This window comes from Drosophila willistoni (assembly GCF_018902025.1).
Source record: "Drosophila willistoni isolate 14030-0811.24 chromosome XL unlocalized genomic scaffold, UCI_dwil_1.1 Seg141, whole genome shotgun sequence".
NCBI lineage: Eukaryota > Metazoa > Arthropoda > Insecta > Diptera > Drosophilidae > Drosophila > Drosophila willistoni.
The window spans coordinates 13,707,896-13,726,003 of NW_025814052.1; the positions used below are offsets into that span (position 1 = coordinate 13,707,896).

General features: G+C 39.8%; 3 protein-coding genes across 3 annotated transcripts in view; 1 reads left to right on the forward strand and 2 right to left on the reverse strand.

Annotated features, from left to right (window-relative positions):
• LOC6641324 (putative mediator of RNA polymerase II transcription subunit 26) overlaps window positions 1-12,829 on the forward strand; it is a 28,378-nt gene extending 15,549 nt beyond the window's left edge. The window contains exons 2-15 of the mRNA XM_023175262.2: window positions 364-2,282; window positions 3,609-3,815; window positions 4,852-5,228; window positions 5,296-5,808; window positions 5,870-6,027; window positions 6,094-6,140; window positions 6,177-6,485; window positions 6,556-7,047; window positions 7,118-8,365; window positions 9,227-9,357; window positions 11,015-11,020; window positions 11,285-12,052; window positions 12,477-12,617; window positions 12,701-12,829. Of these exons, the coding sequence (XP_023031030.1) occupies window positions 380-2,282; window positions 3,609-3,815; window positions 4,852-5,228; window positions 5,296-5,808; window positions 5,870-6,027; window positions 6,094-6,140; window positions 6,177-6,485; window positions 6,556-7,047; window positions 7,118-8,365; window positions 9,227-9,357; window positions 11,015-11,020; window positions 11,285-12,052; window positions 12,477-12,617; window positions 12,701-12,772 (6,372 nt within the window). The 5' untranslated portion in view covers window positions 364-379 and the 3' untranslated portion in view covers window positions 12,773-12,829. The remainder of the gene's footprint in view (window positions 1-363; window positions 2,283-3,608; window positions 3,816-4,851; window positions 5,229-5,295; window positions 5,809-5,869; window positions 6,028-6,093; window positions 6,141-6,176; window positions 6,486-6,555; window positions 7,048-7,117; window positions 8,366-9,226; window positions 9,358-11,014; window positions 11,021-11,284; window positions 12,053-12,476; window positions 12,618-12,700) is intronic.
• Window positions 12,830-15,867: 3,038 nt separating this feature from the next.
• On the reverse strand, window positions 15,868-17,066 carry LOC6641325 (complement component 1 Q subcomponent-binding protein, mitochondrial). The gene is made up of 2 exons (XM_002064291.4): window positions 16,603-17,066; window positions 15,868-16,542 (listed from the first exon to the last, which is right to left on the reverse strand). The coding sequence occupies exons 1-2, from the start codon at window positions 16,906-16,908 to the stop codon at window positions 15,964-15,966; spliced, it is 885 nt and encodes a 294-aa protein (XP_002064327.2). The 5' UTR covers window positions 16,909-17,066; the 3' UTR covers window positions 15,868-15,963.
• Window positions 16,927-18,108, reverse strand: part of LOC6641326 (midnolin homolog) — a 36,207-nt gene continuing 35,025 nt past the window's right edge. The window contains exon 5 of the mRNA XM_047011207.1: window positions 16,927-16,954. Within this exon, the coding sequence (XP_046867163.1) occupies window positions 16,927-16,954 (28 nt within the window). The remainder of the gene's footprint in view (window positions 16,955-18,108) is intronic.

Sequence of the window (18,108 nt, forward strand, 5' to 3'; positions counted from 1 at the left end):
GCTGTCTGTCTGTATGACCTGCCCACTGATAGTGAGGGGTCCAAGTGCGACTCAACAGAATTCGTTACTGTCACGCCCCGTTGCTGGTGGGGACATGACAAAGGTTGACATTGTGCCTGCATTTATTAAAACAACTGCCAGGGATGGCCTGGGATGGTCTACTCTGGTCTGGTCGCCCGGCCGGCGATGGGATGTGAAGCGTGTAAACAAAAGGTAGAGCAACAAACCATCAACCACCCGACCTGTCAATAACGTTTGCGGAGGGGGGGGGCTTCTACCAGACCAATGCTTATTAAACATTGTTAAAGCCCACAACTGACAGTCTCTATTTTCTTTGGTTTTTTCTTTTCTTTTTATTCGCAGTTTATTGGCAACAATAATGGTCAGCACAACATTGACGACATTGGCTGCTGGACAAACAACTAGTAGCAATAACCATCATCACCATCATCATAACCATCAGCAGCAGCAGCACCTCCAACTCCAGCAACATCATCACAATCATCACCACAACAATCACCACCCACATCATCACCAGCAGCAGCAACAACAGCAGCAGCAGCAGCAACCGACAGGCGTTGCTGGAACAAATAGTGTGCAAACAGCAGCAGCAGGACCAATTAACACTGGTGGTGGAGGAGGAGGAGGAGGAGGAGGTGGAACGGGTTCGTTAACAGGAACTGACGGAGTAGCAAGCAACTTTTACTCTCTCAACGGACACGAACACGATTGTGACAGCAATAATTCCCATAGCTATTCACTGCAACAGCAGCAGCAGCAGCAGCCTTTGAACTTATCGCAGGCATTGCTATCGCCTTCTCCGCCGCTCAACGATCAGATTAGTTTGCTATTTCCAAAGTGCCGGCCCAAGACACAGCAGCAGCAGCAACAGCAACAACAGCAGCAGCAACAACAGCAGCAGCAACTACAGCAGCAGCATCAGCAGCCAATCGATGTGAATCTTAACTCTTCAGCAATCACACCGGAGCCCACTGTTGGGTCAAATTCCCCCTTGGTCACGCCAACTGGCACGCCCAGCTATTATAAAAGTGTTAATATTATAACACAATCGCCACCGCCGCATTCAGCCTCATCGCATTCCTCAGAATCGTTGTCTTCGGTAACGCCACGCATCTCAACAAATCCATTCCTGTGTGCCCCACTGACACCGCCGACAATTGTCGATCTGGAGGCAGAGGAGACATCGTCAACGGACGTCAACATTGGAATTGTAAGCGAAACACAATTGGAGGCAGAGGCTGTACCAGCGGCTGGATATCCTGCTTCATTTTACTATCACACAGGAGGCGAGAGTCGTCTTGGCTACGGCGGCGATATGCCACGCAAACGGAGCAACATTATGACATTGGCCAGCAGTAACAATCGACTGCTTAATGGCAATGGGACGGCAAGTGCCAGCAATGGTACTGGCAATCCAACACAAAGTCTTAACCAGAATCCCTTTATCAAGGAGTCAACCTACTGGGAACCATCGACAACACGGGCCAGTTCCTTGCTGCACTCGCCCACAGAATATAGCGAAGATCAACAGCAGCAGCAACAGCAACAGCAGCAGCAACAGCATCAAGATCAGCAGCAGCAGCAACATTTGCATGCCTCGTCTAGGCGAGCATATCATCAGCAAAGAGAGCAAGTGCCTCAGCCGCAATTATATAGCCATCTAAGTCAATTGCAGGGTCAACTGGGTCAGCAACGTCAGCAAAGCAGCCAACAGCAGCAGCAGCAGCAGCAACATCCATCGGGTCCATCGCATATTTTACGCGTTGGTCGTAGTCCAATCAATCGCAACTGTACACCGCAACAACAGACTTTAGCTAACAGCAATAGCAACAGCAATCCATGTGCTGAAGGCCTAACCCCATTGGCCAGTCACTATCTCTATGGAAGTAAATCGTCGTTGGACCAACAGCATCCTAGCGACTGGGAGCCACGAGAGCAACGGAAACTGCGGTTACGTGAGGAGCGAGGACGTGATAGAGAACGCGAACGTGAGCGGGACCACTTGTTGCTAGAACAACAACAGCAACAACAGCAACAACAACAACAACAACAACAGCAGCAACAGCAACAACAACAATTGCAATTGCAGGATGGAATGCATGGGACACGGGATAATCATTTAAACCGCAAACGTCATGGAATCATTGGACATGGGCCCGAAAATCGAGAGCATAGAGAACCACGAGACCATCGAGGCCTGGTCAATGGCAGTGCCAATGAGACAGTCTATAAAGCCCCAGAGGAGGGCGAAAGCTGGCAACGTAAGTTTAGTCTTGTTAAATAAATATTTCTGGACATAGCAACTTAGATCAAATGTAGGTTCAAATCTTTAAATTATTTCATAAATTACACAGGCCGACATGATTTTTGGTGACGTTAACCTGAGAGGTGTTTTTAACTAATTCAAGTACGCTGATTCTGACTGCATACTCAGTTTTTGTTCATCACATCCAGATTTTGTGAAATTAGGGGATCTAGGGTTGGAAAATAGGCACCCAAAAGTATACTATATGAAGTTAAAAATTGGTTTTCTACATTTTTAACGAATTATAGAAATTCTCGTTTAAGAAAAATAGCTGTTGTTTGCCAACATTACTTATAAACAATTTGTTAGATGCATAAAATTACAATAACTTTTTAAAATTAACAAGTTGCAAATTCTTTGAATCCCTATAGCATACTTTTTGGTTCGAATTTTACTCATTTTGGAACCATATCCAAAGTGTATGATGTGTAAATTGCGTTTAAATCATACCTAATATATTAATAGGTTAAAATAATAACGTTTTGAGTATAATATCTTGTTTATATTATACTAGAAAATATTGAAAATAAGGCCATTTTGAATAATTCCAACGCATTTTTTTCGAAATCCTGACGTGATGGGCAAAAACTAAGTAAAGCGCCGTGATCAGCAACCCCAAATTACTATAAAAGACCTGTTGAGCTTAGAACACTTTTTCATGACCTCGAAAATGTCGGCCTGTGTTATTAAACCCAGTTTACGATTTCAATCCAGCCAACTTCTTAGGCAACTTTATACTTAAAGATTTGTGTTAGACAGAGTTACTAAGCACAAATTGTTTTCTTATTTTCACAATGGGTACAGAATTCCCTGTCACAAGAAGAAGATGTGGGCAGGGAGTTACATATGTATGTGTTACCTAGTTTGTTACTCGAAGAGTAAACTGTTTCGATTCATCTTTCGTTTGGTTAAACTCCTGAGTGGCCCTACAGAATAAGGGCTCAAATAATGCATGTGAAGCTTCTGCATTGACTTTCATCTGGATGAATTAAATAGCCCAGGGACTGGCAGGGGGGCAGGGATATGTTGTTGTCTATTGGGGCACGGGTAATTGAATTGCAAATCATGCGTAATGAAGTGTATGGCAAATATAAATGCGTATTAAACAGAGCCCTCCCGTCTTCCGCCCACCCCCTGCAACAACAATCAGGCCAATATCTCCTCAGTCAGTGGCTTGATTTTGGGTGGCAATAAACAAAAAGTTGTATTTAATTGATTGCAATTAATTGATAGGCAAGCCAAAAAGTAAAACCCCTTACCAACATCACATCTAATTTTGTAGATCTGCGCGTAACAACCGAAACGAATTCAATTGTGGCAGAGGAAAACAAATTGCAGAATCTACAAAACGCAAAGATTCCAGATAAGATACAACCACAAGGACCCATTTTACAGCAGCAAACGCGACGATTGCTCGAGCACAAATTAGACGCCTGGCAAATGGAACGCAACTACACGCTGGCCGTGGAGTCGCGACATGGCATTATAGGTATGTCATGAAATATGTAAGGGAGAGAACCCAGTTATGACCCGGGTTTTGAAAAACCTCGAAAATTTTTCTTCAGTTCCGGAAAATTAAACATTAAGAAGTTTAACATTTAAATATTAACCAAATTTTTTTCCAAAGAATGTATGTTTATTTGAGTTACTCAACAAATTTTGGAACAGATTTAATTTGAATACCTTTTTTTAGGCCCAGTTATGACTAACCTTAAGAAATTCACTGAAAATAAGAAAATATGAAAGGAATGTCACACCAATTGTTATAATTTTATGGTTTATTTATTATGTAGGCCTTCAATGGCAAAAACATTGAAAAAAAAAAACAAAAGAAAATGGCTTCCAATGGCCATAAATGACAACGATTTTTATTCCTCGTCGTCCATGTCACTTTTGCAGACTTGCTTGCATGTTAGCGCACTTTGAATGATTATTCCCGATCGAGATCTTCCAGAATATTCTTGGACAAACTGGTCTCAATATGTAAATTTCCTTTTCTTGTTGTTAAACACCAACAAAAACGTTGGAATTTGACAATTTTACATAATCCGAGTGCAAAAAAAAATGGAACATAACTGGGCACCCCAGCTGAGTCATAACCGGGCCTCTTTATAGTTTAAAGTTTATATGTATATTTTTTATAGACACTACATAATCCCATAAATTTTTATAGAATCACAAAATATACGACAAATACAATATTTTGATGCATTACACACACCTTTTCACTGTTGATTTTACAAAATTTTGGTACTTTAAAAAAAATGGAAAAAAACTTTTTCGCACGATTTTCAACACGATGTCTGGTACGCGTATGTACAATACGATTATTAACGTTGGGATCTGTCCAAAAACTGCAGAACGTCTAACAAACATGATTTACAGGGCTCAAACTGTCATTCAATACCGCATTTCAAAAATATTTGAGAATGTCACAACTGGGCCCTCTCCCCTACATATACATATATCCTTTTTGTGCTCTCTCTCTCTCTCTATATATATAACGATACATGAAATTCATACAGAATACGAAGGCTCTCCAAGGCGTATTGGAGTAGCAGCCAGCAGCAGCAGCAGCAATAATGTGACTGCAGTAACGGACGAAAGCGAACCACCTGCATCAGCACCACCACCACAAACACTCTTACAACAACAACAACAACAACAACAAACAGCAGCTCCATCGGCAGCAGCAACATCCGGACCCCAATTGCCCATGGCTGCCATAATGCCCATGAGCACAAGTTCATTACAGAAAACAGCCGCTAGAGCAGCTCTTTCCGCTTTGGCCCAAACACAGCTAGCAACATCAGCAACAACACATCAACTGCAACAACAACAGCAACAACAACAACAACAGCTTTTACCACAATCCTATCCTGTACGACCAGGATTTCCACAGGTACTTATTGTTAGATATTAACACATTTCTAGATATGATCGTCAAATATTTTATGGTAATTTTTTAGAGGATTATTTCACCGCCACGTGAACCACGCAGCGGTTCACCGACGCAACAGCAACAGCAACCCCACTATACCAATAACAGCAGCAACCACAGTAAACAGCAACCGACTAGTAGCGATACAAATGCCGAGGATACCAGCAATGATGTCTCCGAAATTGGCACCATATCCGATTTGACCACACCCGAGGCTGTGGCTATTGCAGCCAGCAACGAGGTGAACACGCCCCCGCCTACAGCAGCAGCGGCAACTGCAGCGCCAACTGCAGCGCCAACTGCAGCGCCACCACCGATTGTAGCCAGCAGCAGCAACAGTTCAGCAGTATTAGCAACTGGTCAGGCAGCAACATCGTGTGGACCTTCTGGTTCTGGTCCTTTGGGTTTACATACAAAATCCTCAACTTTTGATTATCTCTATGAATTCTCCGAGACACGTAAAGTTCTGGAGGAGTTCTTTAAATGTCCCTCCACCGATGAGCAACCCATTATGGAGAATGGCAGCGATGTGGATAGTATAGTAAGTGAAAGCAAAATCAACTATTTCCTTTCGAACTTTATCTCATTGAGTTTATTTGCAGGATATACAATATGAGTTTCATAGCAATTTTGAGCAGGATGAAGAGGAACTGGACGAGGATGATGAAGAAGATGATGAGGAGAATGATGAAGCCGAGGATGATGATGAGCCCATCGAACAGGATTACCGGCAACAGCAACAGCAACAGCAGCAATTGCCATCCGTTCAGCAGCAGCAGCAGCAACAACAGCAACAACAACAGCAACAGACTCAAGCAAATTCCACATCCACATCGATTCTCAGTTCAGAACGTCATATCTATGGTGGTAGTGGTGGTAATGCTGTCGGTGCAGCTGGATTGGGTGGAGGCTACACTCCACAGCGTCCCACACAGCAGCCGCAACAGCAGCAGGTGGCCCAACGTCGCCACTATAGCGGAAGTCCGTTGATGCGTGACTTTGATTTTTTCCTGGATTCAGCCAGTCGGAGTAGCGGTGAGCGAGATTGCGATCAGGATGGTCTCAATCACAATCAGCTATTGAGCACCGGCAGTGGGAGTGCCATGGGCCAAAGTCTGGGGGGCAATCAGAGTGTGGGTGGAGGTCTAACAGGACAGCACAATTATCGTTATTCGCCAGAGACCACCGACTACGATTCCAATTGCGGCGATCTGGATAGTGAGTTTGACTCTAAAAATCATCCTTAAGTACTCTTTCACTTTCACCGACAAATGCATTTTATTTTTAGGCCTCTCTGGAGAAATGAATGGCGGTGGTGTATCCACTTCCTGTTCGAATTATGCCAAGTATTATGCATCGGCTATGCCTGTGCTTGAGGATGGCTTATCTTCGGGTCACACCAGCGACACGGAGAACAACAATAACAAGAATCTACAGCAGATGGCATTGAATCAGGCCAATTTAAGTGCCAGCACCAGTATCGGTGGCAGTGGCGGCATTTCCATGCTAATGGACATGAAACGCATCTCCACCAACAACAGCTTGAATAGCATGCACAATTTGACCACCTCAACAACGGAAAGCAATGGCATTGGTGGTCTCGCTGGCATTGCTGGTCTTGTCCAAGCCAGTCCCAGCAATGGTCTATCGAAACAGGCCACGAATACATCTGTGGGATTGCCACAACAACGTGAACTCCTTGGCCAGAGTCCGAGCAATAATAGCAATAATAAAGTGTTCAAGAACATTGATCCGGAATTGGATTCGCTATATTCGATCAGTAAGTATATTCAATTTCCAATTGATGAGCGATTTCTAATCTCTCTCTCTCTCTCTCTTTGTCTTTGTAGGCGTCTTCCATAGGCCGGATATGGTGCAGATGACACCACCGCCGCCAGCACCGGCGCCTCATCGTAAACCGAATAGTAGTGCCGATGTCGATTTACTTCAACCGAGCAACAAGCATACAACATTGGCAGCCGCCATTAGCTCCACACTGCAACGTAGCTCGCCGACAACCTCAAAGGCACGCAACGCAATGATGACCACCACGAATACGACGACCACCGCCAGCACAAGTAATTGCAGTGGTCCACCTCCGCCCATACCGGAACGGAGTAGCATGATGTCTGCGACGGCCGCATCATCTGTATCCGCATCTGTATCCGCATCCGTATCAGCTTCCGTGTCGGCATCGACCATGGGTCAAACCGGGCAGCGATCGCCGTCACCCACACTGAACTCACCTGTGTGGCTGTCGCGTCATTTGGATGGCGGTGCTGGCAAAGGACTCCTAGAATCCTCATCCGACAACCATTCGAAGAACAACAGTGCCGACGAAGATGAGGTCGATACCGACTTGGAGACGGACCGCCTGCTGGGCCATCAGCGACTGGACGATCAGGGCTATTACGATGAGAACAAGAGCTGGGATCGCAAGCCGCGCTCGTCTCTCCTCTCGAAAATCTCACCCAAGCAACAGCAAGTGCCGAGTACCAAGACACGTAATGGCTACAATGCCTTGCTAAGTTCCACGCCCGAATTGCCACCGCCAATACCGCCAAAAATGTCTTCGTCGTCAGTTGGTAATGTTGGTGGCCCGGTTGGCGGAGTCGGAGTCGGAACTGGTAGCAAACTGCTCGATTTGGTGGCCAGCGGAGTGGTGGGACAACGGAGTGTGTCGCGTAGCTCATCGGAGCATAGCGAAAAGTCACCAATCAAAGCATTGGACATTTGTTCAAGTGCTGTGGATGTTGTGGCCTCCACTGTCTTGGGTAGTCCTGTGGGCAATGGCGGCGGCGGCGGATCGGAGCGTTCTGTTAGCAAAATGGATCTCGACAATGGAAGTCTCAATGGCGGCAGCATTGGAGTTGGCGTCGGTGGATCTGGTTCTGGTGTTATCACATCGGTCACAGGAGCTAACAGTGGCATCGGATTGGTTGGTGCTGGTGTTATGGGAGGCACTGGAGGCGTAGGCGTAGGCGTTACAAATACAACTGCCATCACCAACAACAACAACAACAGCGGCAGCGGCAGCGGACCAGCCAGCAACAGCAACAGCGGCGAGAAAAAAGTGAAAAAGAGTAAGAGCAAAGAAGGTAAATGCGTTGGGTTTATCCTTCAATTCGTTCAATTTGTTGCTATTCTAGTCTAGCCCAACTTATTAGCCATATATATATATATCCATCTATATATATGTATATGAATATATATATATATGTGTGTATATAGATTTGTGTAACCTGCGCAATATTGTTGTTGTAGTTGATGTGTTGCTGTGGCTAATCAATATCAATGTAAAGTTTTCCGTTTCAAAATTCAAAAGTCTCAATACAATCTAAACATTGATCTTGATTAATATTTTGCCACATTTTCCAAAAAAAAAAAAAACAAAAATTTTTAAAGTATTTACCAGCAATTTTTGTGGCAAGACGCGCAGGCAACGTAAATTTCCAAAAAACATCTGATATAATCGTATATATAATATGTGTAATTCTATATATATATATATATTTAATTTTGTTTCTTTTTCTATATTTTTATGCCTATTTATTTTTGCCGTTTATTGTGCATGCATCGTTCGTTCGTTCGTTCGTTCGTTCCAAACCAAAATCAAACCAAATATAAACTCTACTCTTCATTTAACTGTGTCTGTGTGTGTGTGTGTATACCAATTACAAAACCAAAAATCAAACCAAACCAAACCAAACCAAAAAAACCAAAAACCAATCAACTTTGTAAGATACAATTTTTCATTATGTATTAGCAATTAAGTCCTAACACATGCAAACACACATGAAACAAAAAAAAGAAAAAAAAAATGAAAAACGAAAAAATTAGAAACATAAACAGAACAATTAAACACTTTTATTCTTAATATTTGTTGCGTAAGAAGAAGAAAATTCTAATATTTTTCTCTTTGTCTCAATCTCATCCAACACAATCGACCAACTCAACAGGCGGAGCAGTGCTCATCGAGGGAGTCCTATTCCGGGCCAAATACTTGGGCTCCACGCAGCTGGTCTGCGAGGGTCAGCCCACCAAGTCGACCAGGATGATGCAGGCCGAGGAAGCGGTTTCCCGCATTAAGGTAATCCTCATCTTTATTTTATGTCTGTCTCTAAGTACTCTCCAATTTATCATTTCTTTTGCTCCTTACAATTCGATATGATTTCTAAATACCCTTTAGAGAAATGTGGCCAAGTGGACTGAATTGTGATTGTAGACCTTTATTTCTGAATAGCTTAAAATCACTTTGGTTTTCCTAAAGGTTCTGAACGTATTTATTTTCATTGAGGAATAGAAACAAGGATATAAGTTTCCTTATTTTTGCATTCTGTTTCCCATTTCAAATGACTTAAGACCCGATCTTGTTTTCAATTTCAAGCCAAATTACTCGATTTGAATCAGTCGATTAAAAACTAATTGCCAATTTTCTTATTACTATATTCACACCTTCCAAATATTTTACTATTTTTCTTTAATATGTTAAGAACAATATTAGCCATAAGTGAATAAATTTGATTCCATTATTAATTTATAAGAATTATTTTTAGCAAGCAATCGGAAAATGGAATTGACCCTCATCTCATTTCCAAACATTTTCAATAAAAATGCTTATGATATTTTTTGAAGGTTGCAAATAGACGACAAAGAATATCTCAAACGAATTTATAGCTAAATAATTGTAATGCTTGGCAACCCTGTAAGCTGACATAGAAGGCATAATATAGGGTGGTCCATTTAAAAATTGGAATTTGATTTTGTTATAAAAAAATAACGGGTGAATATTTTTTAAAGGTTAAACATTTATTTGAAAGGTATATTTATATCATTTATTTATGAAAAATAATTTCGGTCAAATGTCCACCACGACTGGCTTGGCAATAGCCCATTCGATTAACCCAATTTTTGAGTACATTTTCGATTGTGTGAGGCTCTATTTCAGCAATAGCTGCATGAATTTCGGTCTTGAGGTCTTGAATTGTTTCTGGATTGTTTGCATAACATTTATCTTTCACCGCTCCCCACAGAAACCAAACTTTACCAAACTTTTTTTTAAAAATTTCGCACTGTTTGAGTAGAAGACTCACCACTTCTTCAAGCGAATAGCGTCCCATTTCGTAAATATCAAACATAGTTATAACTAACTATTTATGGCGTCACGGATGACATTTGACGTTTGACTGTCATACAATCCGTGATTCAAATTCCAAACACTAGATGGACCATCCTATATAAAAGTTTCAAAATGAAAACGATTGACATTTCACTTCAAATTGAAGACAGGAAACCGATGCGAAAACCGAGAACACGCTTGATTAGCTCAGTAACCTCTGACTTTACTTTATATTTTAGAAATGTCAAGGAAATTTTGTTTTTTACAAAAGTCTTAATGTTTTTTTTCATATAAATTCTGTCCACCTGTGCCACATTACGCTATTTATATAATCCGTTTCCTTTATCAACATTCAACATTGAATCCCTGCATTTATCCCCCTTTCCCCTCACACACACACACACACACACACAACATAAAGTACACACATAATGTCATTTAAATCTTTACTATATAATATATACCTATATATATATACGTATATTTTCATGCATCAATCTGTAACCGATAACCGATTCGATTCGATTACACCTTCACATCAACTGGTCCGCCCGCCATCTGCAAAAAAACAAACAAACTAAAAAACAAATATACTAAAAATTCGCATACCACCAAAAATCAAAAATAGGCCCTGGTAAGTAAAAATAATAATGAACCTCGTAAAACCCCCAAAAAACCACCCACAAAAACCTCAATTTGTCTGATTTGCATATAATATAATAATGAATAGAAAATTTCAAAACAAAATTTATGTTTGCCTTGCTCAATTTTTGTTCCCCGAATCCAGCTTTACGCTCTCCTCTCCTCTCTCTTCTCAAGACCCACAAAGTAGATCAGAAATGATATATACATATATTTGTTCAGTTCACTTAACGAATTATTTTTGTGTTGTTATCAGGCACCCGATGGTGATGTCCAGCCCAGCACAGAGGTGGATCTGTTCATATCGACGGAGAAGATAATGGTACTGAATACCGATCTCAAGGAAATAATGATGGATCATGCCTTGAGGACAATCTCTTATATAGCGGATATTGGTGATTTAGTTGTCCTGATGGCACGTCGTCGATTTGTGCCCCAAGATATTGATGATGCACCCAAACCGAATCGTACACCAAAAATGATTTGTCATGTATTCGAGAGCGATGAGGCTCAGTTTATAGCCCAATCGATTGGTCAAGCCTTTCAGGTTGCCTACATGGAGTTCCTCAAAGCCAATGGCATTGAGGATCATCGCTTTGTTAAGGAAATGGACTATCAGGAGGTGCTCAATAGCCAAGAGATATTCGGTGATGAATTGGAAATCTTTGCCAAAAAGGAGCTGCAAAAGGAGGTTGTGGTACCGAAAGCTAAAGGCGAAATACTGGGCGTGGTTATTGTCGAAAGCGGTTGGGGCTCAATGCTACCCACCGTGGTCATTGCGAATCTAATGAGCTCCGGTGCTGCCGCCCGTTGCGGCCAATTGAATATCGGTGATCAATTGATTGCCATCAATGGACTGAGCCTTGTGGGATTGCCGTTATCCACCTGCCAGACATACATTAAGAATACAAAAAACCAAACAGTGGTCAAATTCACCGTAGTCCCCTGTGCCCCAGTTGTCGAGGTGAAAATCAAACGTCCAGAAACCAAATATCAATTGGGCTTCAGCGTTCAGAATGGAGTGGTAAGTGATCTCCCTTTCTGCCAGTGTTGGGTAAACATTGCTCAATTTGGTGAACATGTTCACTTGTTCTTTTTTTCGAAGTGAGTCGACTCGCTCACTTTGCTCAGTTGCTCATTCACATTGCTCACTCACATTGCTCAGTTGCTCACTGTTCATGAACAGCTCAAAGCTAGTGAGTGTTGAAAAACAGCTGAGCAAAAGAGCATGTGAGCAAAAAGAGCAAGTTAACAATAGTGAGCAAGTGAGCAAAAAAGAACTAGTGAGCAATAAAGAACAATTGAGCAAAAAAGAACAATTCGAGAGGAACATGTTCAGTTGCTCAGTTTAGTGAACAACTCTTTTTTGTTCACTCACTCATGAGCAACCCAACACTACTTTCTGCGTCTTCTTCACCTGACTAATTCTTCTTTCTGCTTTCTCCTAGATTTGCAGTTTGCTGCGCGGTGGAATTGCCGAGCGGGGGGGTGTACGTGTGGGCCATCGCATTATTGAGATTAATAACCAAAGCGTGGTAGCTGTGCCCCATGAAAAGATCGTCAATTTGTTGGCCACATCCGTGGGTGAGGTGAGTGTGCCACACAACCAAAATTTCGTTACGTCTCGTCGGCGGATTCTCTATATCATTGCCGTTTCTCTCTCGTTTTCCAGATACTGATGAAGACAATGCCCACATCAATGTTCCGCCTGCTCACTGGACAGGAGAATCCCATATATATTTAAGCCAGTTGTTAACTAACACACAAAATATATATGTATACAATATATAATGGACATGTATATGCGTGTATAGATTTAGGAACCGGATCATATGATTTAGGTGATATCTATCTGATATATATATATATATATATATATATACATACATATATAAACTTACATACATATATACGCCGATTTTTTTCTTTAACTGTATGTGTCTGTCTGTGTGTGTGTGTGTGTGTGTGCGAATGTGTTGAATGTATGAGAGTGCATGTGTGTATGAGTGCGTGCGTGCGTATGTATGTATGTGTGTGTGTGTGTGTGTGTGAGAGAGACAAAACTAGACAATGTTCTATTATTGACAGTAGATGGAGCTCCATTAAGGACTCCACTACAATCTACGTACGTACGACAAATAAGAAGCGACAACCTTTTGTTCCATGGCACGCCTTTTCGCAACAACAAGCTTAATACTAATAGTTAATAACAATAATAATAATAATAATTATAATAATATTAAAGTCAATGCATACTCAAACTAATCGATGTCCTTAGATTAGTCAAAACCTGCAACCATTTTAAACATTCTAACCCTGCCCACTCGAGCAACAACCACAATTGAAATATATTGCATTTGAGTTGAAAACCCTCTCCCCCTCCCCCTCCTCCTTTTCCACACACACAAGCCCCCTTCTCCCTCTACATATGAAATGTAACCGCCTATATAGAAAATTGAGCGTTTCTTTTCTACTAATCTATAATCTGTATGTATAAACTTATATATATATATATATATATATATATACTTATATATGTATACTATATATTGCTGAGAAATTTTTGATAGATTATATAACCTGAAACATAAAAACTAAAACATTATGTAAATCCCCCTCCCTCCCTCTCTCTCAGAGTTTAATGGTGTTAGGCAAAACAAAAAAAAAAACAAACAAATAAAAAATGCAAAAAAAAAAACAAAAAACAGAGTAAAGAATTAAAAAGAAAACCAAATCAAAGAAATGCTTATATAAATACTATATACACACCTATATATATATATATACATGTAACACATACACACACATACATATGTATGCATATATGCACACACATACATCTGTTTGTGTGTCTATGTGTGTGTGTGTGTGTGTGTGTGTGTGTGTATATTACGTTTTTTTTTTTGTTTCGCATTAAGCAGGACACTTAGACGCTTCGATTTCAAAACCATCTTCGTCCAAAAATTGTGCTACTACTCGTTAAACATGTTGATATATTTAAAGAAAAAAAACAAAAATAATAATAATAAATAACACAAAGAAATGTCATTAATATACAAATACAATCACACACACACACACACACACAATATAAAACAAATGCATCAATCAGATCATGATACAAAGAGAAATGAACTTCCCCTATCTCTCTTCCCCTCTTCAAAGGCCATCTCCTTCTATCAGGAGATTAACTTCAAATCTGTCACTAAATTTTCTATTCTTCATTTTTAATGTCTTCCAAATAAAAACCAATTTTTATTATTTGGTTTCTGTTTCCTGCATTGATGGGCAACGGAGAGGACTTTGTAGAAGAGTTTACAACTGGTCTCTCTCTCTCTCTCTCTCTCTCTCTCTCACTCTCTCTCTCTCACTCTCTCTCTCTGTCTCTGGTGAAATCATCTTGATCTGGCATATCAATATATTTCATATTCAGTTAGCAATCTAACCAAAAACTGAGCTTGATCAGACCAAATTTCTCTTTGTCTTTGTATTTTCAGTGATGATCGAAATACACAAAACGAAAAGAAATCTAAACCAAATACTAGCTTTGTCAGCATCCACTACACACACACTACACACACACACACACACACACACAAATAACAAATTAAGAAAATTATTAATGAAAACCTAATAATTTGCATTGAACAGAAAACATTTTGTCACCATTTCAGCTTGAGGAGAAAAACAAAATCATAAATAGCTTCAAATTGGCAAAATAAATACATAAATAAAAGAAAGCAAATAAAATCGTATGAAAAAATATGCAAAATTACTGCAAAAGCTAAAAAAAATATGTAACAACAAAAAAACAAGAAAAATATTTAAGTATACAATTGTTTTTTTTTTCGTGGTGTACATTATTTATATATACATATATATATATATATATAAAATGCCTAATAAATTAATGGATATATGAAATATTTATTTAAAACCGAAACAAAAACAAAAACACATAGAAATTATATAAGGACGAATTAACAAAAGAAAAACAAAACAGAAAACAAAATTTAAATAAATAAATGAAAGCATATATAATCACACATGGGTAACAGAATATATATATATCTATACATACATATATATGCATATGTATATATATATATTCAAAAAGAATAACAAAAACAAAGAAAACCAAAAATAACAACAACAAACATTGAGCAAAATAAACAGAAATAGTAAAAACAAATTCTGAGTTTGATTTCAACAAGTTTTTGGGGGCAAAAATTATGATTTTTCTGCACTTTAAGGCAATATGCGAAATAATCTTGATCCTTGTCAAGTGTTTAGTTCAATTCGAACAACATAACAGAGAAAAAGGTCATATTACTCAGCGCCGCCTTCAAATTCCATCAAAATGGGCTAAAAGTTTACTTAGTCCACACATGCGCCCTAAAAAGTATGCTATATAAATTTTCCTTCGCCATAGATAGGGGAGAATTTCTATTTAAGCGTTCATATTTCTTGACTGGGACTACTTCTTACAACAAATGTGGACTTGAATGAAAGGTAAATTCATTGTATAAGTTTTAACCAATAAAACACTTAGATGTGATTTACCGTTCAAAAGTTGCAGAGTTTTCCGACACACAAAACGCGGGCTTCGGCAATAAAATTGAAGCAATTTTTCAAATAAGCAGCAAAAGTTAGCTGAATATTTATGCATGTATATTTTACATTTGATATATTAATCACAATGTTTTCTTTTTACGAGTAAAACATCTACCAACCATAGATATTTTGGATACACTAAATTGGGTACCATGACTGTGCCCAACCTTCCCCTAAATAAATTTCCGCGGCAATGGCCAAGTTTGGCACACAGTTAAAAAAGTGTTTAGAGGGCGCCAATTGGAATGAACATACGATTATTTAATTAACTTTACATATATATGTATATATATATGCATTACTCTGTAAAAAATTTTGCATTCAATTGATGTCATTGTTCCCCACCATTGAATCTGGTATCTGTATCCCGAAGTCTTGTAAATTCTGCAAAAACTTGAAATACGTCGTTTCGAAATAAAATGTGGCCAGAATGGACATCCTGAGAGCAAACTCATTGTCTATGCCGACTTCTGCCAGGGTCTTCATCATTAGATCATAGAGATTCTTATCAATCATCAACTCATCCGCCGAATATGTAAAATTATCCCGTTTTTTTTCGAATATCGATACGTTCTTAATATCGAACAAGTGGTCAAGATTATTTTTTTTCTCCGCTTTGAAAACGGATATATCGTGCAGAAAGATTGATGCCCTATATCCACAATATATAGACAGTTTCCAATCGTTCCGTTTGATAATCACCTCGAAGTCCGGAGCACAGCGCACTCCTATGGGGCATGTCAATTTCGCAAGACTCTCCTTCAACCGAATTGGGATGCTTTCGCTAAGATTGAAGATGATAGAAATTTTCTCGGTCGGCAGGATCTTTTGCATTTTGACCAAGCTATCATCAACTTGAACATTATAATCCTCAAGTATGAATTCTGGCTCAATCGGCAACTAAACAAATGACAAATTACATATAGAATTTAGTATACAATTTCACACAAATCAATTAACCTTTTTTGCCTTGCGCTTTGCAAGCAATTTCTCATCTTTGTTGGCTCGCTGCTGCTGCTGCTGCTTCTGCTGCTGCTGCGCCTCCTTCTGCTTGTGCTCGTCCTCCTTCCAAGTCAGAAAATCCTTCAGCTCCTGATATTGTTTCTGTTCTGTCATTATTTTCATCAATGTCTCACTCTCAGTGTTGGCTTTCTTCTGCATTTGCCAGCAAAATGTCTTTATCGAACGACGCTGAATGCTCAGTAAGGCGCGATTTTTGTACAGTCCCACGGACGCGACCTTTAAAACTCTGGTTAAATTTGACATCCTTGCTGAATTTATGACCTAAAATTTCGTCAAAGGATCTAGGAACCTAAAAGAGAAACCCAATGTGACTATGGATAAACGTAAATTTCGCTTAAAATCGAAAAGTTGTTCTCTACTGGATCTTGCTTCAAACTCGAATGAAATATCGTCGGATGTTTGTTATAAAGAAAACTTTTTGCTTGACATAAATCAACAAAATTGAACTAGATTTGGGGAATTTTAAAGATTTCAAACTAAGTGTTCTGTACATTTTTTATTACATTTTTATACCCTTGCAGAAGGTATTATAAAATTGGTCAGATGTTTGTAACGCACAGAAGGAGACGTTTCCGACACCATAAAGTATATATATTCTTGATCAGAATGAGAAGCTGAGTTGATATATCCATGTCTGTCTGTCCGTCTGCCCGTCCGTCCTTCCGTCCGTCTATCCCTCCGTCCGTCCGTCTGTGCGTATGCGTTTTATTCAGCCGTCTTAAGAGCTATCGGGCTGAAATTTGTTTTCGGAGTTTTTTATTACCCGGGAAAAATAAAGTATGAAAACCATTAGGATCGGACCACTATATCATATAGCTCTAGAAGAACTAGAAGAAACATTTTCATAAAAATTGGAGTATGCTATGAAATTTACATATGTGATAATATTAGATATATAAAACCCCAGATTCCAAAATTTGAATGTGATCGGATAAATATAACACAAGTTACAGTCAATATAATAATCGGCTCTGCTCCCAGCTCTGCCGGCAGCGCTGCTTGCTGTCTACTACATCTTTCGTCACCCTCCAGTACGACAATGTCGTTGCATCGTCGACTATACCGACGTCGGCAGAATTAAACCATCCGCGGACATACCGTCGACTTTGTCGCTCAGGTGTCCCGATTGTCCTTATTGCTAGGCCATCTAATGTTAAAAATCGCCGCAACTCAAATGAGCGTGTCGCCGCTATGTCCCCGCAAACTCGACGGAGAGTCTCCGCAGACGCGTACTGCAGGGTTGCTTTGGGAATGAGGGAAGATGAAGAACAAATTGTAAAATAGAGAGTAATTGTTGTTTGTATATTGATGAATTGAGTTGCAGAAAACAAACATGCAAAATTATTATTACCAAGGACTGCAAGGGTATATAAACTTCGGCATAGACGATGTTAGCTTCTTTGATATTTCACTGCTGTAATAGAAATGAGAAACCAAATTTCC

Excerpts from the sequence above, each read along its gene's own strand:
- LOC6641325 (XM_002064291.4), bottom strand. The coding sequence starts at position 16,908 with ATGTCAAATTTAACCAGAGTTTTAAAGGTCGCGTCCGTGGGACTGTAC. Across the intron at positions 16,543-16,602 it reads CAAAGCGCAAGGCAAAAAAG|TTGCCGATTGAGCCAGAATT; the intron begins GTTAATTGATTT and ends TCATTTGTTTAG.